We start from the raw sequence: 12178 nt of genomic DNA on the forward strand, positions 1-12178 counted from the left end.
CCTTGGCAGAGAGAGAACCCCTGTGCTTCAGCTTCTGCTGACCAGCCCTTCCCAGTCCCCAGGGGTTCTGCTGCTTGTGAGCTCCCACCAGGAGCGGGCTGGGTGGTCTGGAGGTGGGGACAGCCAGGACAGCTCATCCCCAGTGACCAAAGATCCCAAAATGTCACATCGTGCTGGGCAGTAAAGGCAGGGCTGCAGGGTGGGGAGGAGGAGTTCTTTCCAAATCATCAGGTGCTCAGAAGCTGGGTAGGCATTGGCCTGCTGGTACCAAGTGATGGCTTTATTTGTTTCTCTTTTTCCCCATCAGTTATTACATGGTCTTTATAGCTCAACCATCAAGTTTTTCTTGCTTCTGTACTTCTGATTGGCTGCATGGTCCTGCTGGGAGGGAGCAAGTGGCTGTGCAGGGACTGACCCATGAGTCAGGGTCAGTCCTCTCCACTGTCCCACGGACTTGTGAATGCTTCTCAAATTCTGTCCCCCCAGGAGTTCTAGCCCTTAACTCCTCCTATTCATGACTGCTTTTTGTCAATTGAGCAAAGTTCACAAACCAAATGCTTCCTTGGTAATGATTGTTGATACTGGTGTGCAGTGTGGGTGGTTTTTTTGGCCACGAATAAAAATGTAACATTGGTGATCGTTGTCAGGAGGGTTTTCCTGCTTAGGAAGAAGTGATGGGGCAAAAGGGAGGGAGAGTGGTTTGTGCCTCATCAGTGCATGGACTTGTGCCAGTTCATCTGCAGACTGCCGTGACTCAGTGTCCAGGAGCACTTGGCACAAGGCTGCACAAGTCTGGGCACAGGGAAGAGCCTGGGCAGGGCTCAGCTCTGAGCTCAGAGCCCCGTGGCTCTGCTGACGCACTCGGGAGTCCAGGAGTCCGTGTTTGTTTTGGAAACCCTGCAGAGAGACCTGGCTACTCCTTGGTGCAGGGCTGGGGGTGCTGGAGCACTGCAGGCTCCAGCTTCATGGATTGCATCCTCAGAGGATAAGGTGCAATGGGATGCAATCCTGAATTTTCACAGGAAAGGCAGCAGGTTCCATTTGCCTGCAGGTTTTTTAAAGCACTCAATGCCATTTCAAATGTTTTTTTAATATTCAAATACATGAAATAGATTTCTTTATTCTTAAGCAGTAGGTAACACTGTCTTTTTTTCTTTGATTTGTGTGTGTTGTTTTTTGTTTGTTTTTTTAATAGAATATTCAAATAAAAACTTTGGCAGATGATGTGGTAAGGTCTTTGTAGCATCTTAATTTGCAATGGTAACTCCACGCTGCATGCTACTTTACTCAATGTTGTGGACAAAATAACATTCTTATAAGGATATTAAGCATTAGATTTCAGAAAATTGAGTGACTATTTCTAAAGATCTTAATTCGTAACTTCAGTTGAAGCAGATTAATCATGATTTCTATTTGGAGAAACTTCCTTGGGCACATTTCAAATACTTTAGTAATCCTGTGGCTGTGTTGAAACTGTTACTCAATAGTTGAAGTATTATTTCTCTTGACCTTCTCCTTGCCAGTAAATGATCTGCAGTGGTTCTTCAAAGTTGGTTGCCACATGATTCAAGTGGAACCATTTTGGGTAATGAATGTGTACCCAGTGCCAAAAAGCAAGTTTGTATTCAGTAGCACTAACTTGGTAAAGCTGAATACTTTCCAATTGGTTCCAAAGTATTTTTTAAGAAACTTCTATCAAAATTGATTTCATTAAAATTACAGCCTTGTATCATATGTATGTGTATATAAATATATATGAAATAAAGCCAGAGTGGTTCTGTGGTTAATGATTGTGTGCACATCTGAAATAAGGAGATGGTGCCTGGTAATCACATAGGAGATTCCTTTGTGTCTTTCAAGTGATCTCACCAGTGCAATCTCATTGAACAAATTTGTTGTTAGTAAGTTATACTTGAAACAGATGACAGTGTGGTGAAATTGGATTTTAAATGACTTTTTATGACTGTTGAATGGTCAACATAAAACTGCATTTAGCTAAATTTGGGTACTGGCCTTTTTCACCAGGCTATGCCCTAATTTTAGTTTCCAAAAATGTAATGTAAACTATTTTAATAATGTAGAAAATGGATTAAAGTAATATTCTTGCTTTGTCAAAGACATGAGCAGTATCCTTGTAGGTATTGTGCTTCTGTCCACAAATATAAAAATGTCTAAGAAAGAAGAAAACTCCCCTGCCACCCTTCCCTCAAAAAAAATACAACAACTCAAAAGAACTTGACAGGGAATGCAGCTTATCTAGGGACACTTTCCTTCAGAAATTTAAGGTAATTATGTGGGATCTCAAAAATAACAAAACCAATGAAGAACAGCAATTAAAAATAAACAAAACAACAGAAAAATAATCTTTCCTGTCCATACTCCACATCTCATGCTCTAGTGTCTCCACTTTGGACTTGCCAATCTAAATGAATCAAAATTTTTGCAAACAAAATACTCCAGAAAAATCAGACATTTCACACCTTGGAGAGCTCCTGTAATTGTAGCCAATATAAATTTTGGTTGATGTGTTTTGGTGGAGATAAGTTCTCTGAATGATCCTGGGAACCCTACATAAGCTGCTGTTAGATGAAAGCACATCTTCATAAGGCTGTTGAGTGCCTGAAACAAATACAGGAGTATTTGTGGATGCAAACAGTTCTTTGAGGAAAATTGCTGTATGCATGGTGTTCTCAAAAGGAACATGAATATGTATAGATAAATATAGTTGTTAAATAAAAAAAAAAAAAAAAATAATAAAATAATAAAAAAATAAAAAAAAAAATTGGACTGTACTCAGAATAGTTTTATGCTATAAATACAATAAGAATGGCCTTATAAGGAAGGTGCTGGTTCTTTCCAATATTAACCCTGAGTGAGCATGCTTGCAGCCCAGGAGTTGGGATTGGGGTCAGCCCTAACCACAGGCTCTGGTGCTTGTGTTTAACCCGGGCTGGCTGCCGTGTGAGCAATCCACCACCTGCCTTTCTAAAGCTCGGCACTAATTCCAGGAGTTCCTGCTCTAAAACTCTTCAAGGAGTTCTGAACTATGCTTGGAGCGTTAATTCCTCTACAAACTTTATTTTACTTCAGCAGGATTTTTTATAAGCCTGATGAACTTGTGAGTACCTCCTTCCCAACGCTGCCTTTTTCAGCTTCCTCCAAAAACTTCAGGTGAAGGAGCATTGCACATTCAGTACCTTAATGGTACCATATTTATTTATTATCAGGATAATTGGAGAGTAATGGGAGAAGATTTTGAAATGCAAAGAGTTTAACCTAGCTGGTGCAATTTTGGATCAGTGAGAAATATTTAAACCCCTTTTGCATGTGACCTGTCCCAAGTTTACCTTACATGTTACTGTCCTCTGTGCAAAGTAATCTCTGAATATTAGAGTATTTTTACTTACAGTTCAGTTTAACTCTGCTGCTTGAATTAACTAAAACCACGTGCATTGCTGCCATGTAATTGGCTGCTTTATTTCTATTTCTGCTCATTTTTGAATGTTTTTGCAGCGTGACAGAATCACAAGCTTCAGAAAATCAGCAGTGAAGAGAGAGAAGCTTCTCATCCAGCATCCTATTGACTCCCAGCCTTCCATCAGCGAGATCCCACATGCCCAGGCACTTGTTGATGAGCGCTGCATGAACTTATCAGAGAAAGAAGTCATGGATCTCTTTGAAAAAATGATGGTAAGATATGTGTTTGGGGAAGAACTGTCCTGTTCCACTGGGTGGCTCTGCTCTGTTCAGTGGAGCTGTGAGTGTCTTTTGAAGGATTGGATAAGTGTTAATTAACTCTTGCTTGATTTGCTTGTTAAGGGATTAGTTTGTACCTTTTCCAAGCAATGGTAGTTGAAGCAGACAATAGATCTGTCTCAGAGACCAGCAGCTCTGTGCCAGGGCTGTTCCCCAGCAGAGATTGCAGGAACATTGACTGCTCCTAGGTGCCAGTCTGAAGTTACTTTGACTTTTAATGGCAAGCCTAGTCATGACTAGTAATGACTGCACTGTATTTAATCAGTTATTAAGTTAAAAGAAATGTCTCAATAGATTTAATCTAGCAGAGCATTTTGACTTCTAGGCTTGTTTTAAATACATCAGTTGGAACAGTTTCACCTGTACTCCTTCCACAAGCTAATAATCCATGTAATAGCAGCTTTCTGATTAGACAGTGCAGGAGTGGTGTCCACCCTGGTAAGATTTGACTAAAAGCACAGGAACATCACAAGAGTTAACACTTAGCATCAACCTGAGGTGTAGAATTGTTGTGCTTGTCCTCTAATTTTACTTCTTGAGCCAGATTTCACAAATGTTAACTACCCTTGATGCAATTTAAATTTTGACTGAATTACTAAGCCAGTGAAGACTTGGAGGTGACATAATCAAATAAGAAAACCAGGTAGGGCAAAACCAAGCAGACACAGCTAAACTGGCAAAAAACCACTTCTGTTTGTTTGAAAATTGTTTAACAAAAGCAGCTTAAAAAGAACAATTACTAATAAAAATCCTGAGCTGTGTTCCTGACGTGGTGTGGTCTGTTTGTGTGCAGGAAGACATGAACCTGAACGAGGAACGGAAAGCTCCGTTACGAGACAAGGACTTGAGCACGAAACGGGAGATGGTCGTCCAGTACATTTCTGCAACTGCCAAATCCGTAAGTACTCACCTGTCCTGGGCACACCTGAGGATGGAGCTGAGCTTTGAGTCTTAGGCTTTTCAAGCTTGAAAATTGAAATTTTTTTTATCTGGATATATGTAAGAGTAGTAGGAGAAAATAAATGTGTACTTACTAACACACTTCTAAATGCTTGCAGCTGCATCTGAACAGTTAGTTTGTATTTCCCTTGCTGGGCAATATAAAAATGTGATCCTTTCTTGAAACTTTAAGAAATTGCAGATCCAGTGATGTAGAGTCATGGATGGAACCTGAGCATATTTCTGTGCAATTCATCTGAAGTACCAGTACCCAAAGTTTCTGACTTTGTGGTTTCAGTAGCGAGGTACTAGACTCCTTTAGTGAAAAGGTGGTCTTAAAACCAGTTTCAAATTACATTTTGAATAGAAAAAATATTTTGACTTTTCATTGATGTTGATTATTCTCTAATTTAATTGACTGATTAACCCCTCATGCAGAAGTTCTGAATTCTGACTCCTTTGGAGTGCAAGAAGTGTAAGGAAATGATTTGGTACCCCAACATTTTTGGGGTGGGTAAATACAATTTCACATAGTGAAGAGATGCAGTTTATTTTCTGCAGCAGAACTGTTGGTACTAATTAGTTATAAAATACATCAGCAATGCTTTGTGTGTGTTAGAAGTTGACTATGGCAAATATAGGAATAAGTGAAGATTATGGTCATGTCTGCTCAGGAATCTTTAAGCGTGGACTGCAAGAAGTACAGACTTGTCCCTTGTTAACCTTGAAAATCAACTCTGCAGAGTTAAATTTCAAACATTAAGATGACAATGAAGTGCAATTATTATGCAAATGCCTTACATGAAACATTATGAACTTCAGTGAGGAAAAGCTTGTGTTAAAATGGTGATGAAATGGTAATGAAAATGGTGATTTAAGTTCTGAGAGGAGTGATGTTCCTGCATCAGTTAATCTTAAACAAAATCCACAGTCCTTTAGTGTGTGCTGGAAGGAATCCAGTGCTTTAAACATGGTCTAACTAAATGTACAAATTACTGGAGAATTATTCAAGCTTATGCAGTGAATGTTATGAACTATGAGCTAGAGTGTCTTTGGGAACTGTTAATTACGCTTTGTAAGGTTTTTATCTTCACTAGATGATCAATATTAAATCTGGAATTTTTCTTAGTATGCAAAAATACTTTGAAGCAGTAGAAAGTGGAAGTAGAAGTGGAAATATTTGCATTTTTTCCCACAAAGTAGTTGAACAGTGGTGATGGCTCTCACGTACACTGCAGTTGAAATGTGGCTGCCTCGATGCCAGAGTTGTGCAGCTGAGTAAGGAAAGCATGGCTCCCATTGCATGGCTCACTGCTGAAGTTTTAATGCATTGCATTCTCCCTGTGTGTGCTGCAGCGTGGGAAACCTAACAGAACTGGGAATGTATTTGTCCAAATGCACTAACAATTTAAAACCAAGTCATCCTACAAGGTCCTCGTACGTGGATGTGCACTTTGGGCTTAAGTCAGCAGCAGTGTGGATGTTTTTACATGTGGCAAAGTGTTTTTCCTAGAGGAAAAACAGCTCATATTGGAGTTTGTGTGCTTCAGTACATCCTCCTTGCAATTGAATCACAGCATTTGAATGGAGTCTCTCAAAAATCTACATTACCTTTCTGTAGCATGTTATTCTAATTTAACTTTAAATAGCTAGCATCTTGATTATTAAAAAAAAATCCTAAAATACTTTAAATGTTGATTGGGATCTTACAGGGGCACAAAAACCTCATTTTCACTTGTAATTTCATCTTCTGTTTAGTGCAACTACTATTCTGCTCAATGAATTCAAGCCCTAGTTAATCTTTACTGCATCATGAATTGTCAAACTTTCCTTTCTTCAGGATTGTCTTCCATGAAAATGCTGGTTGCATTCAAAGTGATCTGCCTTTATATTTTCTACCTTTTTCTTTTGTCACAGATAGTTATCTGTCTTCCTTTTTTACACTGAAAATACTTGGACCTTCTGCTTAAAGCTCACGAAACACATTTAACAGTTGATGTGACTTCTTGCAGTTCATTTCATGTTTGGTTTAATTTAGGCTTTTGAGCTCCCTCCCTTCATGTGAAAATCACTCTCATTTGCTGATGTTGTCTTAACCAAATTATTTTAAATTTGGTGCTTTATTTTCTCTGCCTGTGTGCTGTCTGCAGCATGTTGACCATGCTTTTCTGAAACACTTGTCTTCAGCGTTCTGAGACAGGAACTTTGGATTTCACTGGGTGAAGAAAGTTTTCCTTGGGCGTGAAGGATATGATGTAGAAGCTGATATGAGCTGGATGCTTTCATGGGAAGTGATTTTCTGTGCTTCTCACTCCTTCTCTCACTCGAAGAGAAAGATTGTTGACCATGGAAATTATACCTGAGAACTGAAGGATTGAAATTCAGTTTGAGAACTGAACCTGGTGACATTTTGTGCTGTACTGAGTAGTCAAACATGGGTGAGAGGAGGAGATTGTTTGCTGATGGCAATCCCTTCTTATGCTTCTAGAGGAAACATCTTGAGGAAGAGAAGTGTTGGTCGTGAAAGACTTGCAGGGACTTTTGTTTCTGAAAGAGTTTTTAAAGGAACAAGGGAAGAGAGAGAGCAGGAACTGAAGCAGGTAGAGGCTGAGCAGATTGAGTGACATTCAGATGTCAGCAGCAGAGCAGCCAGAAGAGGTTGTGCAGTGAAGGGGCTGCAGGTGAGCAGAGGAGGAGAGGCTGGAGCAGATGTCCATTGTCCCGGTGTTCCCAGGAGCGTGGCTGTTTGTGCAGGGTGACAGAACAGGGCACAGATGTGCTGCCTTCCTGCAGCTTCTCTGGGGAAAGGCAACTTTTTGTTCATGAATAGAGGGAGATGCTGGTCCATGGTAAAGAGAAGATGGCATTCTGAAAATCACTGTTTAATTATCCGTGTAATTAAAAGCATCCATACCGAGCAGCTGAATAAAAATGTCATGTGAGATTTTCTGAAATGCAAGTTGGGGTTATAACTGTAGGCTATGTTTTTGATTACAGAAACTTAATTAAGTTCAGTGGTGACATCATCTAAAAAGATCAAAAGCTGCAAAATAAAAGCAGTTGTTATACCTACAAGGAAGTCAGTTTGCCACTAGTGTGTTCTCAGTGTCATGTATCAAGTATCTGACCCGATAATTTTAACAAATGGCATATTTAATCTTTCAAGATGTAGCTGGGAAGACAGGTATTTAGTTATTTTTTGGTAAATATGTCAAAGCTGATGATTCAGCAGCAGAACATAAGAATTAGGAATTGTTGCTCCTGCAGTAGAGCTGCTGTTTTCCTGTTGAGAAGCTCTACCCCCAAAACAGGTTGATAAAGTAATAAAAGAATGTAACTACTACTAACGATTAAACACTGCAAAATGTGTGTGCAACTACATCCTACTACTACTGTGCTGTGTTTATTTATGTATTATTATTATCTTTTTCACACAATAACCTCTCTTGGCTGACCACTGCATGCAGATAGTCGGAAGTAAAGTTCCGGTGAGTACGAACATGAGAGTTTTGTTTTCTCTTCTGAACTTGCCTTTTTAGAGATTAGGCTGGAATATTTTGGACTTTTATCTGGGTTTTTAAAATTCAGTGGGAACAACTGAATGCTTGTTTTATCAAAATAATTGTCAACCTACTCAATCATGTTAATCTTTCCAGTATGAGATCATTGCTTACACTTTGGAGGGATTTCTTCAAGGTTTCAGGAGTCTGAAGCTTCAGACTTCAATGCAGTTCAAATGCTCCAAACTCACTGAGCTCATCTCTTCATTGTGAGCAACAAATGTAATTCAAGCTTGTCTTGATTTCTATTGAAGGCGGACACTTGAGATTTTAAATTGACAATATTTGGCTTACTTCATTCTGTTTAGATGTGGAATTTATGTCCTAATTGTTATTATTCATAGCTTGTCTTGGAAATGCCAAAGCAGATCAATATGAGAATAAGATTAATTTAGAGGATTCAGGAGGTCAATAAGTTGAAGATGAGATCACTGAGAGCATAACTTTTCTCTTACTAAGGCCTCATATACATTTTATGTTGTCTTGATCGAATTCAAATATTATAAACAAATATTTGGGATTTAATTTGTTGGAGTGAGTTCAGCAAGTTTTTGTTTCCTAGAAAAAGTTTTTTTTTGGGGAATAATTACATATTGATTTAAAATAATGGTTGAAAGCAAAGATGTCCTTTTAAATTATGGATGGACTTTATTTTTGATTATAGCCAAAAGAGGCTTTTCAGGTAGATCAAGGCTTTCTACTTAGGTCATATTCAGTAATTAAATGCTGTAGTAAAAATGATAGAGAACAATCTCTGGAAAGAAACTGCGTAATCAACACCTCAGATGTAGTTAGGTTTTTATCCTACATACTATATTCTTACAGATTTTTCTCTTGGCTTTGTTTTATTCAGAGTGGACTTGAAAGAGATTTTTATGTTCACCAGTACTTTTTAGTTTTGTACACAGTGTTGGTTCTTCCTTGATTGAGAACACCTTCATTGTGCTTATGTATTTAAAGGAGGACAAATTATTAATTTTCCAGTTCAGTGTGATAAAACCAGTTTCAGATAATCCCTGCTGCTGTGCAATTTCCTTATGGTGAGAATCAGCCTGAACAGCTGCTTTGTGAAGAGGTTACTTTATTAAGGAAGCTGATGTTCCCACTATGGCTAGGAAGGAAATTCTAGCATGTTTTCTTCCCTTTGAGTTCAGGGTGTGATAGAGAGCAAGAACAGCTCTGCATTAAAAGCATGTTTTTGTGCAAATAACTTTCTAAATACTAAAACAAGAAATGCTGTGCCTGGAGTATGGCTTTGCATAGAATTGCTTACAGAGTGCTTGCACCTCCGTGTGCTTCCTCCAGGATTCATCCTTTGGGAGCTGTTTGCTTCTGCCAGCACATGGAGCTATCTCCTTGAAGATTTACAGATTCACTGTGATCAGGGAGGAGAGGAATTTTGGGATGCTCCTGGCAGTGCTGTTGTATTGTGAAGATTGCAGAGGTTTCCCTGTTTGTGGGAACCTGGGAGATTGATCTTGTTTGAATTTTACATGGGATCCTCAGCACTGGTGGAGCTGCCGTGTACTGCAGGCTCTCATTTGAGCTGGCATCAATGAATCATTCTCTGCTTTAATTGTCACACTCTGAAGGTGACCAGTCAGCAACTAATTTTGAAGATTTTTATTCCTAATCATTTATTTAATCTCTGAACATTCTGATGTGGGACCCAACCCTCCTCAATTTCTATCTACTTCACTTTTGCTTTCATCTTTTTTAGATGTTCTGTAAAACATTTTTTACTAAGACCTTACATCTCAAAATAAATGAGAAATGTTTGTATTAAAATCTGATCTGTATCAGGCACAGCAATACTTAAAAGTAGTATTCCAATCAAACTCTTTGAATCGGGAAATAAGAAGCTCCTGGTTCAGCATTCGAGGTCAGAGCAGATTGAGACCAAAGCATTGATTGCAGGGAATTACAGAAAGTAATCCTGGTAAGCTGAAAATTCTCTGAAAGATTTCAAGAATGGATTTTTGAGCTGTCTTGAGTAACCATCCATTTTGAAGAGGGAGGAGAATAAGGAAGAGGAGTTGTTTTTTTATTGCTGTGCAGTTCAAGGTGCTTTTTCAAAGAGTCAGTGAGGAAATGTGCCTGTCCTGCAAGCCATGGGAAGGAGCCTTAGCAGAGCACACTGCCAGTTCTTTCAACTATTGAGTGATTTTTGAGGGAGTCAGGGGCCTCCTGAAAATAAGGGGCTGGGGAGAGCAGAGGTGCTGCTCTAATGGCCTGGATGGCACAGAAAGAGGAGACAGCAGGGTCCCACCTCAGATTAAATAGGAAACAAAGAGCAGCCAAGACTTCAGCTTGCCCCAGTCTGAACTGGAGTCTCCTGTGGATCTTGCAGCAATCTGCAGTGAAGGGACAAACTCATCTCTTGGGAAAATACACTGTCTTGCATTCTAGAGGGCTTCTCAGGGTCTAGCTTAACTGGTAATGGCATTGATTGAAGTTGCCATTGTCTCATCTCTGTCCATTTTGTGGCTCTCAGCAGCATTTCTGTCCTCTTTTACCATTTGGGGAATGGCTGAAATAACAAAATTTGTGCCCAGTTAAATCTATATTGTGGGGTGGGATAAAGCTGTTCCTTTTTCCTAGTTCTTTCTTATGGTCCTTCAGAGTGATGATTTTTCTGTATTTTGATGCTTTTTGATGTATTAACTTGATTTACAGTCAGCTCCTACTCTTATAAAGATATTCCCCACTTATTTTTTCCTTCGGTGGAAGAACATATCTTTGTTTAGGATGTCGATGGTGACTTATTCTAGTCCTTCTATATCCTTCTTACTCATCTTTGCCTCGGTCCTTTGATGTATACCTGGTGTGTGATGCCCAGCTGAAGGTGCTTTGCATGTCAGCAAGGAACATCCTCCAAGCTGAGCCAGTGCAGACTCTCTTGTCTCACTGCAGTCACAGTCTGTCCTGGTGCTGTTCTGGAAGTGTATTGTGAATTCACTTCTGGTTTGTGCCTTGAATCTGGCTAGGTCAAAATCATTAACTTGGATTTAGCCAAGTCATTTTGTCATCAGCCATACTCAGTGTGGTTTTGGTAAAAAAATGGTAAGAATTTGAAAAGAACAAAGCAAAAGGTTTTTAAGGAGTGGAGCTTTGTGCAAGAGAGACAATTTGAATATTTGTAGTGGAAGTGATGCAATTAAAACCAAGTGCATATAAATCCTCTTCTAGGACAGGCACTTGATATTGCCTTTACACCCCTGACATCTTTATCAGGTTCTCTTCAGCAGACCCTTGAGAGCTAAGGAGCTTTAGGAGCTGCAAATGAATCAAAACCACTCTTCTGAGATAAGCCTACTGCAGCTTGTCAGAGCTGTACAAAAGATTAGTTGCACCTTTTGGAAAAATGTTTTGTCTTGTTCATGACTTTGAATACTCTAAAAACTGATACTCAGCTGTTTTAATAGTGAAATACTGTGTAATTAGTTATTCTTCTGTAGTGGCACTTCAGCAGGACAGTTTTGCCAAATCTCCTGTATGGTTTTCTTGCAGCAAGCAAGATCCTGCAGGTATCTCTGTTAGGGGCCAAACACCCACTATGGTACAGCAAACAGCTGGCTCATGAAGTTGCATGAACTGGATTTTTCTGTGTCTCTCTTTGATTGTTTCAATACTGTCTTGTGAAGTAGCTGCTTAATACACTCTCATGAACTATGTTAATACAGCTGAATGATGGAATTAAATTTTTATATTCAGTTTGTACTGCATGCACTTTTACTCAAAGTAGTGAAAAAGATTCCAGTGAGAGTAGTTAACCTTGTGATGTAAAACCAAAAGTATTAAACACTGATGACAAATCTAAGTCAGATGTCTTGAATACTTGCACTGTGATTTGAAAATTCAGATGGAAATAATAGCTTTGTGTTTTATCATCTAAACACTGATCACTAGAACACTCAGCAGCA

At 39.2% G+C, this 12178-nt stretch overlaps 1 protein-coding gene across 6 annotated transcripts in view; it reads left to right on the forward strand.

Moving 5' to 3' along the window:
* The window catches only part of DIAPH2 (diaphanous related formin 2), a 166188-nt gene that overhangs the window by 14274 nt on the left and 139736 nt on the right, over positions 1-12178 (forward strand). For 2 of the 6 annotated variants that reach the window (XM_086849995.1, XM_086849999.1), the window contains exons 2-5: positions 1196-1228; positions 3514-3690; positions 4550-4654; positions 8163-8183. In XM_086849995.1, the coding sequence (XP_086706121.1) occupies positions 1196-1228; positions 3514-3690; positions 4550-4654; positions 8163-8183 (336 nt within the window). The other 4 variants (XM_086850000.1, XM_086849997.1, XM_086849996.1 and 1 more) reach the window with 4 other exon arrangements.

Source organism: Cyanistes caeruleus, chromosome 14 (assembly GCF_971803275.1).
Source record: "Cyanistes caeruleus chromosome 14, bCyaCae1.hap1.1, whole genome shotgun sequence".
Taxonomy (NCBI): domain Eukaryota; kingdom Metazoa; phylum Chordata; class Aves; order Passeriformes; family Paridae; genus Cyanistes; species Cyanistes caeruleus.